Source organism: Gorilla gorilla, chromosome 16, assembly GCF_029281585.2.
Source record: "Gorilla gorilla gorilla isolate KB3781 chromosome 16, NHGRI_mGorGor1-v2.1_pri, whole genome shotgun sequence".
NCBI classification, from domain to species: Eukaryota; Metazoa; Chordata; class Mammalia; order Primates; family Hominidae; genus Gorilla; species Gorilla gorilla.
The window spans coordinates 39,216,540-39,231,925 of NC_073240.2; the positions used below are offsets into that span (position 1 = coordinate 39,216,540).

Genomic DNA, 15,386 nt, shown 5'->3' on the forward strand with positions numbered 1-15,386 from the left:
TTTGCTTCAACCCTGGACTTACTAATTCACTATGCAGACCACCTTGAGGGTCAAGTAGCTACCAACAGGAAGCACTGTTGTGGGGGACCCCAAGCTGAAGAGGAGCAAGCTCTCTAAGCTAAATGACATGAAGGCTTCTTAATCTCTGTGACTATTTCTCTCTGTCACCTCTGAGATGTGGGCAATCTTTCCAACTGTTCCACCTGGTTTCAGCAGAACTGTTAAGGAATGAAGAGTTGACTAAAGATGATGCCCTTTTGATCAGACCACTGGGAAGCGGGGGGCCTCCCCAGAGGCCCAGCATTGTGATAACAGAGATAATAAAAGACTCCCCAAAAGGGAGCTGAACACCTGGGAAAATCAGATGGGGTAATGAGCTTAGCTATCTCTCCCTAAAAAGAGAGTTCCTCTCCATGCCAGTTTGGAAGGATCGGGGCTTGAGTATAGTAAGGTCCTCTTACATGAAAGTGCTCAAAGAGCAGTCATTATTCTAACCCATGCCATACATTTATATCCTCGTTTTATTACAGTGGTTTATATTTATAACAACAGCTCCAGCTGGACTCAGTGGCTCATGCCTGTAATTCCAATACTTTAGGAGGCCGAGATGGGAGGATCGCTTGAGGCCAAGAGTTGGAGACCAGCCTGGGCAACATAGGGAGACCCTTATCTCTACAAAAATTTTAAAAAATAGCTGGGCATAATGATGCGCACCCATGGTCCTAGCTACTTGGTAGGCTGAGGTGGGAGGATTGCTTGAGCCCAGGAGTTTGAGACTGCAGTGAGCTATGATCATGCCAGCCTGTGCTCCAGCCTTGATGACAGAGGAAGACCCTGTTTCTATAAAAAAGATAAACAAGCAAAACAGCCCTATGTCATAAAAGATAAAAGTATATTCTGTAAAATCTAATAATGGAAAATGTACAGGACATTTAAGAAAAATATTCATTAATAAAACATTATGTATTACAAAATGGTATCTGAAGAACTCATATCCAATTATCTGGTAAAATTCAACTATCCAGAATGTCATTCTTCAAGGGTTCTGGATAGCTAAGTTTTTAATATATCACTATATAACTACACTCAATGTGCAAACTGACCTATGGTCAACCGAACCACAATTCCTTTTGAGAACACATTTTAGAGCAAGGAGCTGGAGCAAGGGAATCAGTGTCAAAGATGGTAACTGAATATTCCGTGGCCTATGAACATGGGAAGAGGCACACATTGTTTCAACTGGTCCAGCAGGAATGTTTGCAGTGACACTGTCTGAGGCCAGAAAAAATCACAGTTACTCTAAAAAATGTCACTTCTCCATCCTATGGATTTCCTTAAGGTTTGCCTCCCTGCCACTTAGCCTGGTTGACAAGGGATGGTGTGGTTGGAAATGCTCTCTGGGCTGCCCACCAAGGAGAAAATGTTGGCACACATCTTGAGAATGCTGCTAAGGGCCCCAGAGAAGACAGTAGCACTGACCTTATTGATTTCATGTGGGACATGCGAACTTGTCTCCTTGAGCCTTGAGATTGAGCTGTGACACAGCCCACCTATCACAGCCATCAGTGTATTGAAGTTCTGTAGTTGGTGGAGCTTCTGTGACACAGAAGACAGATGACAGCAGAGTCACTGTACATGTCAGTTATATGGGGAGCTTAGAGGCTGCCTCTTGTCTCTGTGCCGTGAGTCTCCCTTACGCTGGTTAAAGACTAGTTATGAGGCATTGCGATTTCCTGTCCATGTCTCCCCTTCTGCTTTATTCAGACTGGTGGATTCCAAATCCGGGAGGCATTACATCTCTCTCCTTTTGTTGTTGCTGATCTGTGGACCACCTTCTAGATCAGTGCTTTCTTAGAATCACCTCAAGTATTTGTTTAACACAATGGTTTCTGGACCTAACCCAGACATTCTGATTGCCTGGATCTGGGGTTAGGCTTGGAGATCTGTACTTTTAATATACCTTTAGTTAATATCAGAGCAGGTGATCCAAAGTCAGAGCTGTTGACTTTGAGAAACACTGGTCTAGACCATCCAGAGTTGGAGAAAGATATTATTAAGTGTAATCTTTTTATTTATTCCAAATTTACCAGACTTTTATTTTTGAGGGTAAGGACTTTGTCTTATTTTCCCATGCAATGCCAGTGCCTATATAGGACAGTAACTGGGACAGAGAAGCTAGAATCTCTGGGGAACTTCAAATATGGGTTCATAGTACTTGTTTTCCTCTTATAAAATGCCCCTCAAACATTAAATGCAGCCATTCAGCACTGCATGGGCTTAAAGACCTAAGACAATCTAGGATGGTCCAGCTCCAGTAAATCTTAGAATTGCCCTTTCCTTTGCCATGTGGGCCAGACTCGGGAAAATAATGTAGGCTGGTAAGCATCTTTTGAAACATGTTAAAGGTCTAAACAGATCTAAAACTGGATCCTGACCCCTGATATGGCCTGTATGGCCCCTTCCCCTCCACACTGTCCTTGTATGGAAGAAGAGACAAGTCACCATATCTAGATCTGGTTGAAGGCATACAAACCTCTCCACCCCCTCGCCATGGTTCAGGAGGGAAAAAACAGCTCTAATTAATAGACTAAGCTGGAGGAAAAGGGGATAGAAAGTTTACCTTATAGCCCAAGCCAAATGTCTTAAACCAGTTATTCACCTGAGCCACCTGGATGAACTTGATGAAGACTTCTGCTCGGAGCTGCGGCGTGGGGCGGCTGAGAACCATCAGTTGTACCCACTGGGAGATGCCGTTGCACAGAGCAATAGATCGCTCCATGGTGGGGTTTTCCTTCACACAGCTATTTACAAGGTAATTCTGATAATCAGAGAACTGCAGGAAAAGAAAAAACAACAACAAAAAAAACCTATCAGTACTGTACTCTGGTATTCCAGAAGATTTAAGGGACAAGTCCAGTCTGCTCAGTTGATGGCTGGGAACTGCCATGGAACAGATGAGCTCCTGGCGCTCTTCTGCATCTTGGCCACTTGCCAACAAGCATGATGGGAGGGAAATCTTCCTTATTCTACCCACAGCATGATTTCTCTACATCAAAAGTTATTAGGAATAAGTGGATGTGTAGACACATTAGTTAATCCAAATACTGTATTTCAGTAGATATTGTTACTGACTATTCTAAATTCTAAAGAATACAGTACAGAATAAAGATCAGTATTGCTGCTAAGGTTAAGGGAATAAAAGGTAATTCCCCTGACAAAAACAAATCTCTCTCTCCCCAGCTGTTTTCTTACCTTAAAAATGTGATCATAAAATCTGCCCTATCTAGGACATAGAATTGTTATGAAGATCAAAAAAGATAATCTGTGAAAGCTTTAACTTTTTAAAGTGTTACATATATGTAAGGTTGCGCTAATGGAGTAGTTATGAACCCCATGCTAATACAAGCCTGTTTGTATTTCCTTCTACTCACCAACTAAAGCAGAGTTAAATGGAGTACTTAAAATTTGGTTAGCTATATGTTTGCTGATCATGGTTTCCCAACTTGACAATAGCATTTACTACAGTTGGCAATGAAACAGCATGTGTAAAACTGGAAATGTCCCTGAAGATCTAGTCTAAGTGATGTTTGTAGCTATTGTGTCCCTGTCACAAAGAATCCCTCTGCTCAAATCACAGTCTGTTTCTCTTCAACTTTCCTATGGAAGTCTTTGGTGCTTTTCCCCAATTATTTCCAACTCTTCCCTTCTCAACTCTTCCCTTTGAAAGAAGGTGTGACCATATGACATGGTTCAGCCAGCAGAATGTTGAGTGGAAGCGATGTAACTTTGGAGGCAAAGATGTAAGAGCCAGTGAATGGTCTGCCATGTTGCCTTCCCACTGCTGCAGAGATCTTGGAAATTCCTGGCAAGATGAAGCCTCCATCATCTGGGTTCTTGGGGAACCCTGATCAGCCTCTGCTGACCCATGTTAGACATGCAGTGTGAGTGAAAAATAAACTTTTGCTTAATTAAGCCACTGAGATTGTACAGGAGGTGGGTGGGTGGGGGGTTATTACTACAGTACACCTTAGTTCTGCCTAAGTAGTAAATATATAGATGAGAAGTCACAACCCAAATAAAATAGCTGCAAATTAACTGAGCCCCATTTTACTGTGCTATATGGCTGCTGACGGGTGGAAAACCTATGAGTAGGACCAAAATCGCTCCTTAAGAGACATATATAAAGCAAACATCTTACTGGTTCTAAAAGAAAGTAGCCATAACTCATTGAATGCATATATTTTGAATATATTCATTCAATTAATATATTCCAGTGAATACATTTAATACACCCCTCCCACTATAAATATAACTTTAAATCCACTTGTTTTTTTAAAACAATTATCCCAGTAACATCCTCACTACCCCTAAAGTTTTGTAATAAACAGAAGATATCAAATGCCTTTCAATTCACCGCACAGATAAATTTCCCTCTAACCTCATGTTGGAGAGAAAACTTGTGTTTGGTAAAACTGTTTAGCACTGTACAGGAAAAACAAAAAAACCCTGAGATAGTCTTGTATGAAGGGACCAAGCCACTCAAAAGAAATGAAGGTTGAAACTGATGTTTTCACTTGCAAATAGAACACTGTTCAACCCCTGGGGACACTGGCTGGGATTCCTCATTCTGCACTGATTTTTCACTTCTGCCTCCACTGATGTGAGCATTGGCATCAAGCAGACATCCTGCAGGCCTGACCAAGCAGCCTGCCAGTTTGACCCCTGCAGAGCTCAGATTTCCTGTGTGATAAATGGCTTTTTTTCAGTGGCTCAGCTCTGACTGCTGTCCTTCCCTGTGACGGGGAGGCACTGCCAAATGGGAACTCCCGAGGCAGAGCCTTTCAATTTGGGTCTGGGGTACTGAGGGGTGCAGAGAATGGAGAGTTAATGCTTGGAGAAGTTATTTCCAAATGGAATCTGGGAGCTTCCTGGCTGAGTGGCCAAACAGCTGCGTGAAAACAGAAGGGATGTCAGTATTATGAATGAAAATGTAAAATAACCTTTGTAACCTGATTTGCAGGTCTCCTTCCAGACACAACTGAGCTCAACAAATTGGTGCTGAGTGACTGAGAGAGGCATGTAGTCCTAGCCCCAGCTTTGACTGTAATCAGCTGTGTCGACCTTGTTCAAGTCAGCCCTCTGGGCCTCCATCCCCTCACCAGGAGAATACTGGTCATTTTAATAAATGGATCCAGCAACTAGGTGGTCACTATTTTTAGCACGGAGGTGAAGACTGTATCTGTTGGTAGGGGTAGGGGCTAAGTGGAATAAGGGTTTCATTTCTCAGGAAAGCACATTGGCCAGTGAGGGTCTGTTGGCATCTGACATGTTGACAAGTTCTCTTGTATAGAACTAATATTCTTTGGGATCACATATGGATTGCAGTGAGGAAAGGATGAACCTGTACTCTTTCTGTACCTGATGATCAACTGAAATCTCTCTCCCTTTGACTCTGCTTAGTTGCCCCAGTTGAAAGGTTTTGGGTCAGCACAGCTTATCTCTAGAATCACAGTGACTTCTGGGCCAGCACCACTTCAAGGATTTAGGTATGTTCTGGGCTAGGGCAGTAGAATCTATTTTGGGATTTCCCAGAACCATTCAAAGCTTGCCCCAGAATGAATTCAAACTCTGAGAGGACATATCCTCTCCCCGCCCCCGCACCCCCCCTCCTTTTTTTTTTGAGGAAGATTTTAAAAAGAGTTGTTGAAGCCTAATGATTATCAGGGGTATGAGGGTAGAATGAGAGAGACAGAGACAGAGAGAGAGAGAGAGAGAGAGAGAGTGTGTGTGTGTGTGTGTGTGTGTGTGTGTGTGATGTGTGCCCACAGTATGGTAACTTGAGTGAGTGGTGGGATGCTATGGGGTGGGGGCATGGAAGAAGAGAGATGGGAGAAGCACAGGAGTCACAACCAAAGGAATTCAGATGGGACTGATTTTTTCAGACTCTATGATGTCTGGCAGGAAAGCCTGCCACTACCTGAGGTGGCCTCTAAGGTTATGAAGTGGATGGGCTGTTGAATTCTTATCTTATTTTCAGAAATATCCCAGGGAAGATTTTTCTCCTGCCCCTTGCATACATACCGATATCCTCCGGAAGGACTTGAACTCAAGGTAGGTGAGGTGCTCGGATAGCTCTTCTGGTTCCAGATGGTCAAAGAGCAGGGAGACTTTCCGTTTCTTGCTGGTATTTGATTTTATCCTTTGAGTAAGTTTCCTGGACCAGTCACGGGCATTGCTTTTGTGGGTAAATGTGAAAGGGAGAAGACAGGGAAAAGGAATAAATCGCTTTTTGCAAGCAAATCCATTAACATTTCTCACAAGAATATACAAAACACCATTAGCTAACTTTCCTTGTGAATGCCAAAACAGTGCATTCACAGAGTTTCTCCAAATCAGTTTTTTTCCATGGCAGCAACCAGGAGGTCTTGCTGGTTTTCAGTGAGCCTTTTAAGTGTGCAGTTGGGTACAGGATAAATGAGTTTACTTTAAGGCAGTGGGAAGGAAGGAGTCTCAGGTATCGGTCAGTTTCCTTGCCTTTGGTCCTGGCTCCTTTGTGTATCATCTGGTATGTCTGCTCCCTCCATTCTGCTTGTGTGTTCCTTCATTCTTGTGTGAATGATAGGGACTCTCTATCTGGTTGTAAATCCCAAGGCAGTGAAACAGTTTTCATGCCAGAAAGAGAGCTCAAAGAACCACAGCAAGATGTCATAAAGGGAGGCAATCACATGTAGAAACATATGGTCACTCTTGGCAGAGTTGTGTCATTTTCCTCAAATGTCCTCAGCTACTGAAATGACCAAGGAAGCCTAGCTGACCCTAGACTGCGCCCTGCCCCTATTATTTTCTTGTAATCAACCCATGCATTTCTTATTCAGTTTCCTTCACTAAACAAGCAAAGGGAAGCGGCCCCATTTTGAAAGACAGAAGGTTGCCCGTCTTTTCCAAACTGGTATTCCTGGGAACCTTGTCTCTTGATAAAAGGGTTCTGTGGTCAATGAGCTTGGGAAGTGCTATAAATTCTGTAGCCTCTTTGGCCAGTGAGCATATTACACACTCTGAAAAGCACTGCAAAAGGAAAGTTTAACTCATTTTTCCTCAATTATATCTGGCCAAGTAATATCCCACAGACTAATAATTCCTACAGAATATAATGTGGAAAATTTTGGTCAAGAAAAGTCAGCTAGGAAATATTGGGACAAGGAGAGCTGGGGTTGAGAATTGCCCTGGGCTCTAATTTCATCTTTAAAATGAAGAAACTATTACTTTGAATAATCTCTTATCTTTCAAGTTGTGTAATTTTAAGCAGAGAAGTACAGAGAATCCAAACTGATAAACAGACTTATTTGGGGCTCTGGAATGTAATCTTGAAATCATTTCTACATGGCTACAGTGCATCATGGACAGGACCTCAGAGGCTAGCTGCTGCTCTGTCACTAGCTTAACTAGCTGGACCCTAGATGAGTCACATTCTTGCTGAGCCTCAATTTCCCAGTCAGAAAAATCAGGATGTTGGATGAAATGATCTCTAGAATATGTATCAGTTCTAGAATTCTATTTCTTAGGGATTTGTACTATTTCAAAATAAAGCAGCCACACTGTGAAAACCCTGGCATACAAAGCATACATTCCCCTCCCCCTAATTAGGAAAGGCACTCATTTTCCCAGAATGGGTCTGTCTTATAAATAAGAATTCCAAGGAATAATTTAAAACATTCCTGGAATCCCATCCAGCTCTGGAAGTCTAAGTGTCTTTCATAGACATCCATATATGTTATAAGCCTTCTCCTGAATACATTTTTCAGCCCTGTCCCCATTTACAAGTGCAGGTGTGCCTCCTGGCATTAAGCGTGGGTTCGATCATTTGCACTTTCAGTTTTTCATTATCTGGATTAATTTTAGTCAATATCTTGCTACCTGATTTCTTTTTGACTGGGACTTACTTTTTCTGCTCCTGGATATGTCACCTACTGCTTTATCACCATGAGGCCTCTCTGCTTTTCTGTTAAATGCCAAGCCTTCACTTTGGTGAGGCAGTTTGAACCTGTGTATTTGAGGGGCTTCTCAGAGTGGAGAAAGAGAGCAGCAGTCACCGCTGGGGGTCAGAAGCCCAGCAAGCAACTGGGATTATATTACAGGAGGGAGGTGGTTTCGAAAGATGAGTCAAGACCTTGACACTCACATTTGAGTTGTGTCAATCAGGCGGCAGTGTAACTCCTCACCCTTAGCTTTCACCAGTTCCTGAAACTCCTCCATAGTGTCTGTCAAGCTGGCGTCCATTTTAAACATGACCCAGAATTCTGTTATCCAATACCTACAAGGAGGGGGTTAAAAAACACAATCCAAAACTGATACCAAGGACTCACAATTTGTTGGGTTCCAAAAGGAATTTACTGCCACAAAGAGAACTCAGAAAAAGACAAAGTCTGATTCGTCTATTAGTATATTGAAGGAGCTGGGGTGGGAGCAGGGAAGGAAGAAAACCCATCCACTGAAAATCTTCTGTCCCTCCACACAAATGTTGTGGTAGGATAAGGCATAGCATAATCAAAGGAGCCATGACAAAGATTCAGGCACAATCATGTGGGTCGGAGATAATTATAAAGGAGAGAACTATAGATAAACCAAATGTCCAAAATGAGACAATCTATTCATAGGTTATGCTTTATCATATTCAAATATTACATGGCTATTAAAAAGAACGTTTACAAAAAGTCTTTAATGACTAGAGAAGATTCTCATGCTATAAAGTTAAGTGAAAACTATAAGATATAAAACCGTATATATATTTTCATCTCAAAAAAATTGACATGAAAACAAGACAAAGGAAATACACCAAAATAGGTAACTGGATATGAGTGATCATTATTATAGTTATATTCTTTTCTACATTTTTAAAAATGTTCTATAATGAGCTATATTACTTGTATAATTAAGAATAAAAATAAAGAAAATAACAGACCTTTAATTATTTCTGTATTCCCTCCTTCATGTCATTTGATACCAAAGACTGAAAAAAGGTTGGTATAAAATAATTAAGCTCAAGTACACCAGAGAAAATTCACTGTTATGAAGGACTACCCTTTTCCATCTGTCCAAAGGTGTTCTAGAGAGGTCAGGAAAGGCAGGGAAAGTCCCTTGCTTCACCTTTCATTTCACCTTGCTCCACAAAGTCTTGAAATACATAAAGAAACATTACCTTACAAAATAACAGATCTTCAGGCAAAGTCCTGGTGAATTCTTTGCCAAAGCATCCTTATAGGTAGGGCTGTGGTTAAGGGAAATGGAGACCTCTGTTACAGAAACCAAACGACTTTTCATCTTTGGAAGTATTTGCTGAAACTACCTCCCAAAATATTTTTTCTAAAAAATGAAAATGTGATGCTTTATCTTTCTGGCCAAAGGATAAAAACCAACTTGATGTGTACAGCTGTATGCATATTATTGCCTAGAAAGGCGATGATGGTAATTTTCTCTCCAGCCCACGTCGACCTGGCTTACAGAAGGAGGCAGCAGCACTGCAGAACTAAGAAATGAATCACATAAAGAGGTCCTAAGACAGGTAACTTACAAAAAGTGAAGAAGGGGCAAATGACTCCTTGCCTGTGCTCAAAAAGCAGCCCCTATGAAGGAAAAATGAAGCAGAAAAAAAAGAAAAAACAGCAGCCCCATTTATCTTTTACAATGTTTAACTGATACACATGTATGCAGTGAATTCGAAGAGGAAAAAATACATATTCAGATATGTCATGATAATGAAGAACAATAATATGAAAGTTACAATATATACACCTAGAGGATGTCAGTAGACTGACCTCATAGATTGTAACGGCAAGTCAGATAAACCGTGTGAATAATCGCAAACAAAACTGGAGGTCACCTTAAGGATCCTTTTCATTCTGAGCATTCCAAGAATATGAAAGAATAGCAAGATCTCATCAAGTTCACATGTCTTTAAAGATAAATGGAAAAAAATACTCATCTATTTTAAGAGTCAAAGAGATGAGAACTCCAATGCAGTGATGAGCCCGAATAGGTCCTGCCATTTCCCATCAACAGACTGAGGCATCAGGCTATGTGGGCTGTGTGCCCGCCCGTAAAGGCCATGCCTTGTTTTCCTTCTAAAAGCTGTGCATAATGACTACAATATAGGGTTCAGTGAATTCCAGCTGGGCCCATGAGAGGAATCCAGTGAACAACCCAGCAAACATTTTAATTAACTGGGACAGGACTGGTCTTCCTTCTGTGGGTGTACATATTTTAACCTTTGGAAAATTTAGAGTTAAATAAAGAAAAGCAAAAGAGAGTCAAAGTCATAGTACTGATCTTTTTTGTCAGGAAGGAGATCTGTGCATTTTGAAATTGTATATGCTTGTAATGTTTAAAAGCATATTAGAATGATAGCCTTGAAACTTCAATTTGCAATATATAATTAAGTGCTTTACACTTGTGGTTTTAAATTGAAACCTTATTAAGTTTATGCATAGCTTTGGAACATCTAAGATAATGCTAGCTTTACTGTTTATAAATTTAATCTATTAGAGTTATAAAAAACTATTTAGAATTCAGGGAGGTATCTGAAGCACTTAAAAATTATCTAAGATATAAAATGCAGAACTGTAGTTTAAAATCATTGGGAATATTTAATTAACATTATTCAAATTAACGAAACATTTTTCAAAGTCCCTTAAAAATGCTTGCTGAAACATGCTAGACTTACGGAAACAGTAAGATTTGCAAGCTAAACTTGAAACCCTAAACAAGAACTATGGTGATAAAATTTGTAATTTTAATAAAATGACTTCTAGTTTTAAAAATTAAATTTTAATACATATACTGCCTATAAAATCTGCCCTTTAGATCAGAGCACCAAAACAAAACAAAAACCCACAAAACCCTACACATCAACAAAGGTAATTGACATAAAAATAAGTGCAGGGAACTGGCAAACTTCATGAAGTAGAAAGTTTTTATGCCTGCCTTTCTTTGGGTGGAAAAGTAGAAGTGAGAATGAGATGGCTTTATGTTTCTTTATGCCACATCACTAAGAAAATGCATCACTTCAATGCAAAGAGATTCAGGCATAAGGCACATAGATAAATACCTCTCAGATTCTATATTTTTATCATTTGTTCTACTTGTTGACATTTTTATTCTTCCATTTTAAAGGGGAAGGCACAAAAACCACACTTCTGTTTTAAAGCTAAGTAGATACATTAAATCGACATGGTGACTTTTACTGTGTCATTCACCTTCTCCCAGTGGCTCCTTATCCTTCCCTTCAAAAGTATATTCTGACAGTGCACGTTGGCTGCATGTGGCGCAGCGTCAGTGTTGTAAATCCAGTCAGTCTACATGTGAGTGCTGAGCCTGGGCGTCATTCAGAGGTCCTTAGAGCCCCTATGCCATGGCAAAGGCTGCCCCCCACAGGGAGCAGGGCACCCTCTTTCTCACTTCATTCAGGAGCTGAAACAAACACCAGCACATGCAGGCTAAATAGTAAGAGGCTCAGGCATCTGCTGATCTTGGTAAACTTCAGTGTTTGCTGGAACCCTCAGACCCCATACCTTTTTCTTTTCTTCATAGCTAGTACTGTGGCTATAAAGTACCAGTACAGTTCTGACTGTACTTTTCAGGCATCTAAACTATTCAAAACACGTTTTCAAATTTATCCCTCTCTTCTTTTCACAATGGAAATCAGGAGACCATCTGAGCTTATTTAACTAAAAATTCTATTACTTCCAGGTTAGAGAACAGGGAAACTAAGCGTAAAGAAAGAAAATAATTTTGCCTTCAATGTTTAACCTGGCTTTCATTACAGGAGTATTATTTCATACTCTCAGAATCCCTTTCCCTACCCCAGGTTACATCTTCACCTGAGCAAAGCCCAGATATCACAGGTAAAAGTTCTTGTAAATATAAAAAGTATCCCAATGTTTGCACCCATAGTAATGCAACATTTATTGTGTCCTACCATGAAACAGCCACTAAACTAAGTTCTAGATACAAAGATAAATAAGCCTTGCTCCCTGCCCTTGAAAGACAGAGTCTAGCGGGGGAGACGACACACAAATAGGTAAGTTACAGTGTACGTACTTTTAAAATACAAAAATATATTTATATCTTTCTTAATTTGTAATTCAATCAATTTTTCAGTACCCTTGCAATCTTTTATATTATTAACCAAATTGAAATCACAGCAGCTAGACACAAACGTTCTGTACTTTACTTGAAACGGTCATCTATAAAGACCAGAGTACATAGGCACTACATTGCAAAACGGACTGAAGTTTAGGTAGATACATTTATTTAGCTAACAGAATAAAAACACTTCACACTTTCTGTGAGTTTTTCAATGCAGATTACATCCAGGCCAGAGATATGAGAAACGCACTTTGACTTAAGCAGTACAAAACTAAAATCAAAGGAATTAAATAGATTGTCAATCAATAATACTATTTTAAAACATTAGAAGTATTTTTAAAAGGGGAGAAGGGCTGGAAAAGTCTAGAAAAGCTTCCCAGAAGGGTCTTGAAAGAGCTTCTAAACAAAGAGGGCAGAAAGGCTTTCAAGGCACAGGAATGATAAAAGGCCCCATTACATCCAGTATATTGAGAAGTTCAGTGAGGAAGGGAAAGGGTTTCTCAGAGAGCTACGGAATGAAACAGAAAAAACTCGCTGGGAACAGACTGAGGAGGCCCTTTTGCTGGCAAGCTAAGGAGCTGACATTAACTCCGTAGTCTGCAGAGGCTCAGAAGCAATGGCCTGCCCAATTTGCTTTGCAGGAAAGAATTTCAAGGATAGCTACCATGAGACGGGGTAGGCGGACCATGTAGATACAAAGACTGGAGTGGGACAGTGGTTCAGGGAGGGACCATGGAGACATGAACTAAGGCATGGTATGGGAATGGAGAGCAGAAACCAGATAAGAGTCATTTCTGAAGTAGAAACCCTAGGATCAGGTGACAGACTGTAGGAGGTGAAAGCAGGGGAGAAGTCAAGAGTGCTTCTGATGTTACTGGTTTAGGCAAGAATAGATACTAACACTATTAACTGAAATCGACCATGAAAATACAGTCATGTGCTGCATAACATTTTGGTCCATGACGGACCACATATATGACAGTGGTCCCATGAGATTACAATGAAGTTGAAAAATTCCTATTGCCTCATCCTGTCTTCATAATCCTGACCCAATATAGGCCTAGGCTACTGTGTATATTTGTGTCTTAGATTTTGACAACAAGTTTAAAAAGTAAATAAACATTAAACATTTTTAAAACAGAAAAAAGCTTATAGAAGAATATAAAGAAAATATTTTTACACAGCTGTACACTGTGTAGAGTCAAAGTTTTAAAAATTAAGTTTATAACATAAAGTCACAGTAAGCTAAATTATTATTGAAGAAAGAAAAATATTTTTTATCAATTTAGTATAGCCTAAGTATATACTGTTTATAAAATCTACAATTATGTACAGTAATGTCCTAGGCCTTCACATTCACTCACCACTCACCCCTGACTACCCAGAGCAACTTCCAGTCCTGCAAGCTCCATTCATGGTAAGTGCCCCCCTATACATATCACTTTTTAATCTTTTATACCATATTTTTACTGTACTTTTTCTATGTTTAGATACATAAATACTTACCATGTGCTACAACCACCTACAGTATTCAGTACAGTAACCTGCTGTACAGGTTTGTAGCCTAGGAGCAACAGGCTGTACTGTCTAGCCTAGAAGTGTAGCAGGCTATGCCATCTAGGTTTGTGTAAGTACACTCTATGGTGTTCACACAATGACAAAGTCGCCCAGTGATGTATTTCTCAGAATGTGTCTTAGGCAAAACAAGGCTGTACTGGTGTCAAAGCAGAATTAATGAGGTAGTGGCTGTGGGTGGGGACAGTGGGCTAATGAATATATTAAAGTCTTAAGTGTTAGCAGGACAAACTGGTATAAACCTAAGAAAAATGGTTTAGGTTAGATGGCTGGGTGCAGTGGCTCATGCCTGTAATCCCAGTACTTTGGGAGGCTGAGGTGGGAGGATGACTTGATGCCAGGAGTTTGAGACCAGACTAGGCAATATAGTGAGACCCCTCTCCCCGCACCAATTTCCAAAAAAAAAGGAAAGGTTTAAGTTAGAGAAATCCAGACTTGAAAGTCACCATCAGCACAGAAGAATGGTGGAAACAGTGGTAGAAATTCTGGTGAGAAATCACCCACAGAAAGGAAGCTGAGTAAGAGGAAAACCAGGACATTATACCTATATGTAAGCAGAGCTCAAAGAAGCCTCTAGATGAAAAGCTGGAGAAGGCCCAACCCAAGAGGTAGGAAAGCCAGGAGGGTGTAGTTCCGGGAGCCCTGGAGGGAGAGCTGGGAGGAGAACGGGGTTGTCAGTCATGCCTAATGCTTCTGGGGGTCAATGGAAACAAGGATGAGAAAAAGCCATTGGGCTTTGCAATTAGGAGGTTACTGGTGACATCAGAGGAAAGTTCGAATACTGGGGGCCAACTTAACACAGTTACAAAGTGAGGAGCAGTAAAGAGATTGGAGATAGTGAGTGTAGACTATTTTAAGACGCTTTCACATCAAATTTTTAACCCTAACAATGGAATGAAAGGGAGGTAGGGTTAAGAGTTGATTTTTAGATGAGGAGACTTGAATGTGTCTTAGGCTGAGGGGCAGGTGCCATTGAAGAGGTAGAGTTTAAAAGTATAGGAGGGGTGATAGCTGGTGGAGTAAGATTCTGTGAGAAGTACGAGGGACCATGGGAAAGGGAGGGGGGGTCTGCCCCAATATGTAGGCAGCCAGTAGTGCACTAAGGGCAGGAACCCCAAGGTACAATTTTCTTTTTTTTTTGAGACAGAGTCTCACTTCATTGCATCCAGGCTGGAGTGCAGTGGTGTGATCTCAGCTCACTGCAACCTCCACTTCCCAGGTTCAAGTGATTCTCCTGCCTCAGCCTCATGAGTAGCTGGAATTACAGGCATATGTCACCATGCCCAGCTAATTTTCATATTTTTAGTAGAGATGGGGTTTCACCATGTTGGCCAGGCTGGTCTCAAACTCCTGACCTCAAGTGATCTGCCCACTTTGGCCTTCCAAAGTGCTGAGATTACAGATGTGAGCTACTGTGCCCAGACACCCCAGGAACAATTTAGTCCCTAGGCCAACAAATAAGTTTTTAGGGAGAAATATTTAATCACTGACATTGTTTATAATCACTGGTACATGAAATTAATAAAAAGTAGACATTGAGTTGGTTTCATGATGGTTTAAAATTCTCTGCAGAAGAGGCACCCACTTATTACCTGCACCTCTTATTTATGTGCACTTCTCGCAATGCTCCCCCACTTTGTGTGCTACTGGAAAACACCTCCTTTGAGATG

At 40.8% G+C, this 15,386-nt stretch overlaps 1 protein-coding gene across 1 annotated transcript in view; it reads right to left on the reverse strand.

Moving 5' to 3' along the window:
- Nucleotides 1–15,386, reverse strand: part of RASGRP1 (RAS guanyl releasing protein 1) — a 79,190-nt gene that overhangs the window by 24,316 nt on the left and 39,488 nt on the right. Inside the window, exons 4-8 of the mRNA XM_031002428.3 lie at nt 9,197–9,259; nt 8,180–8,311; nt 6,082–6,235; nt 2,660–2,833; nt 1,480–1,596 (exon numbers count right to left, since the gene is read on the reverse strand). Coding sequence (XP_030858288.1) covers nt 1,480–1,596; nt 2,660–2,833; nt 6,082–6,235; nt 8,180–8,311; nt 9,197–9,259 — 640 coding nt within the window. The remainder of the gene's footprint in view (nt 1–1,479; nt 1,597–2,659; nt 2,834–6,081; nt 6,236–8,179; nt 8,312–9,196; nt 9,260–15,386) is intronic.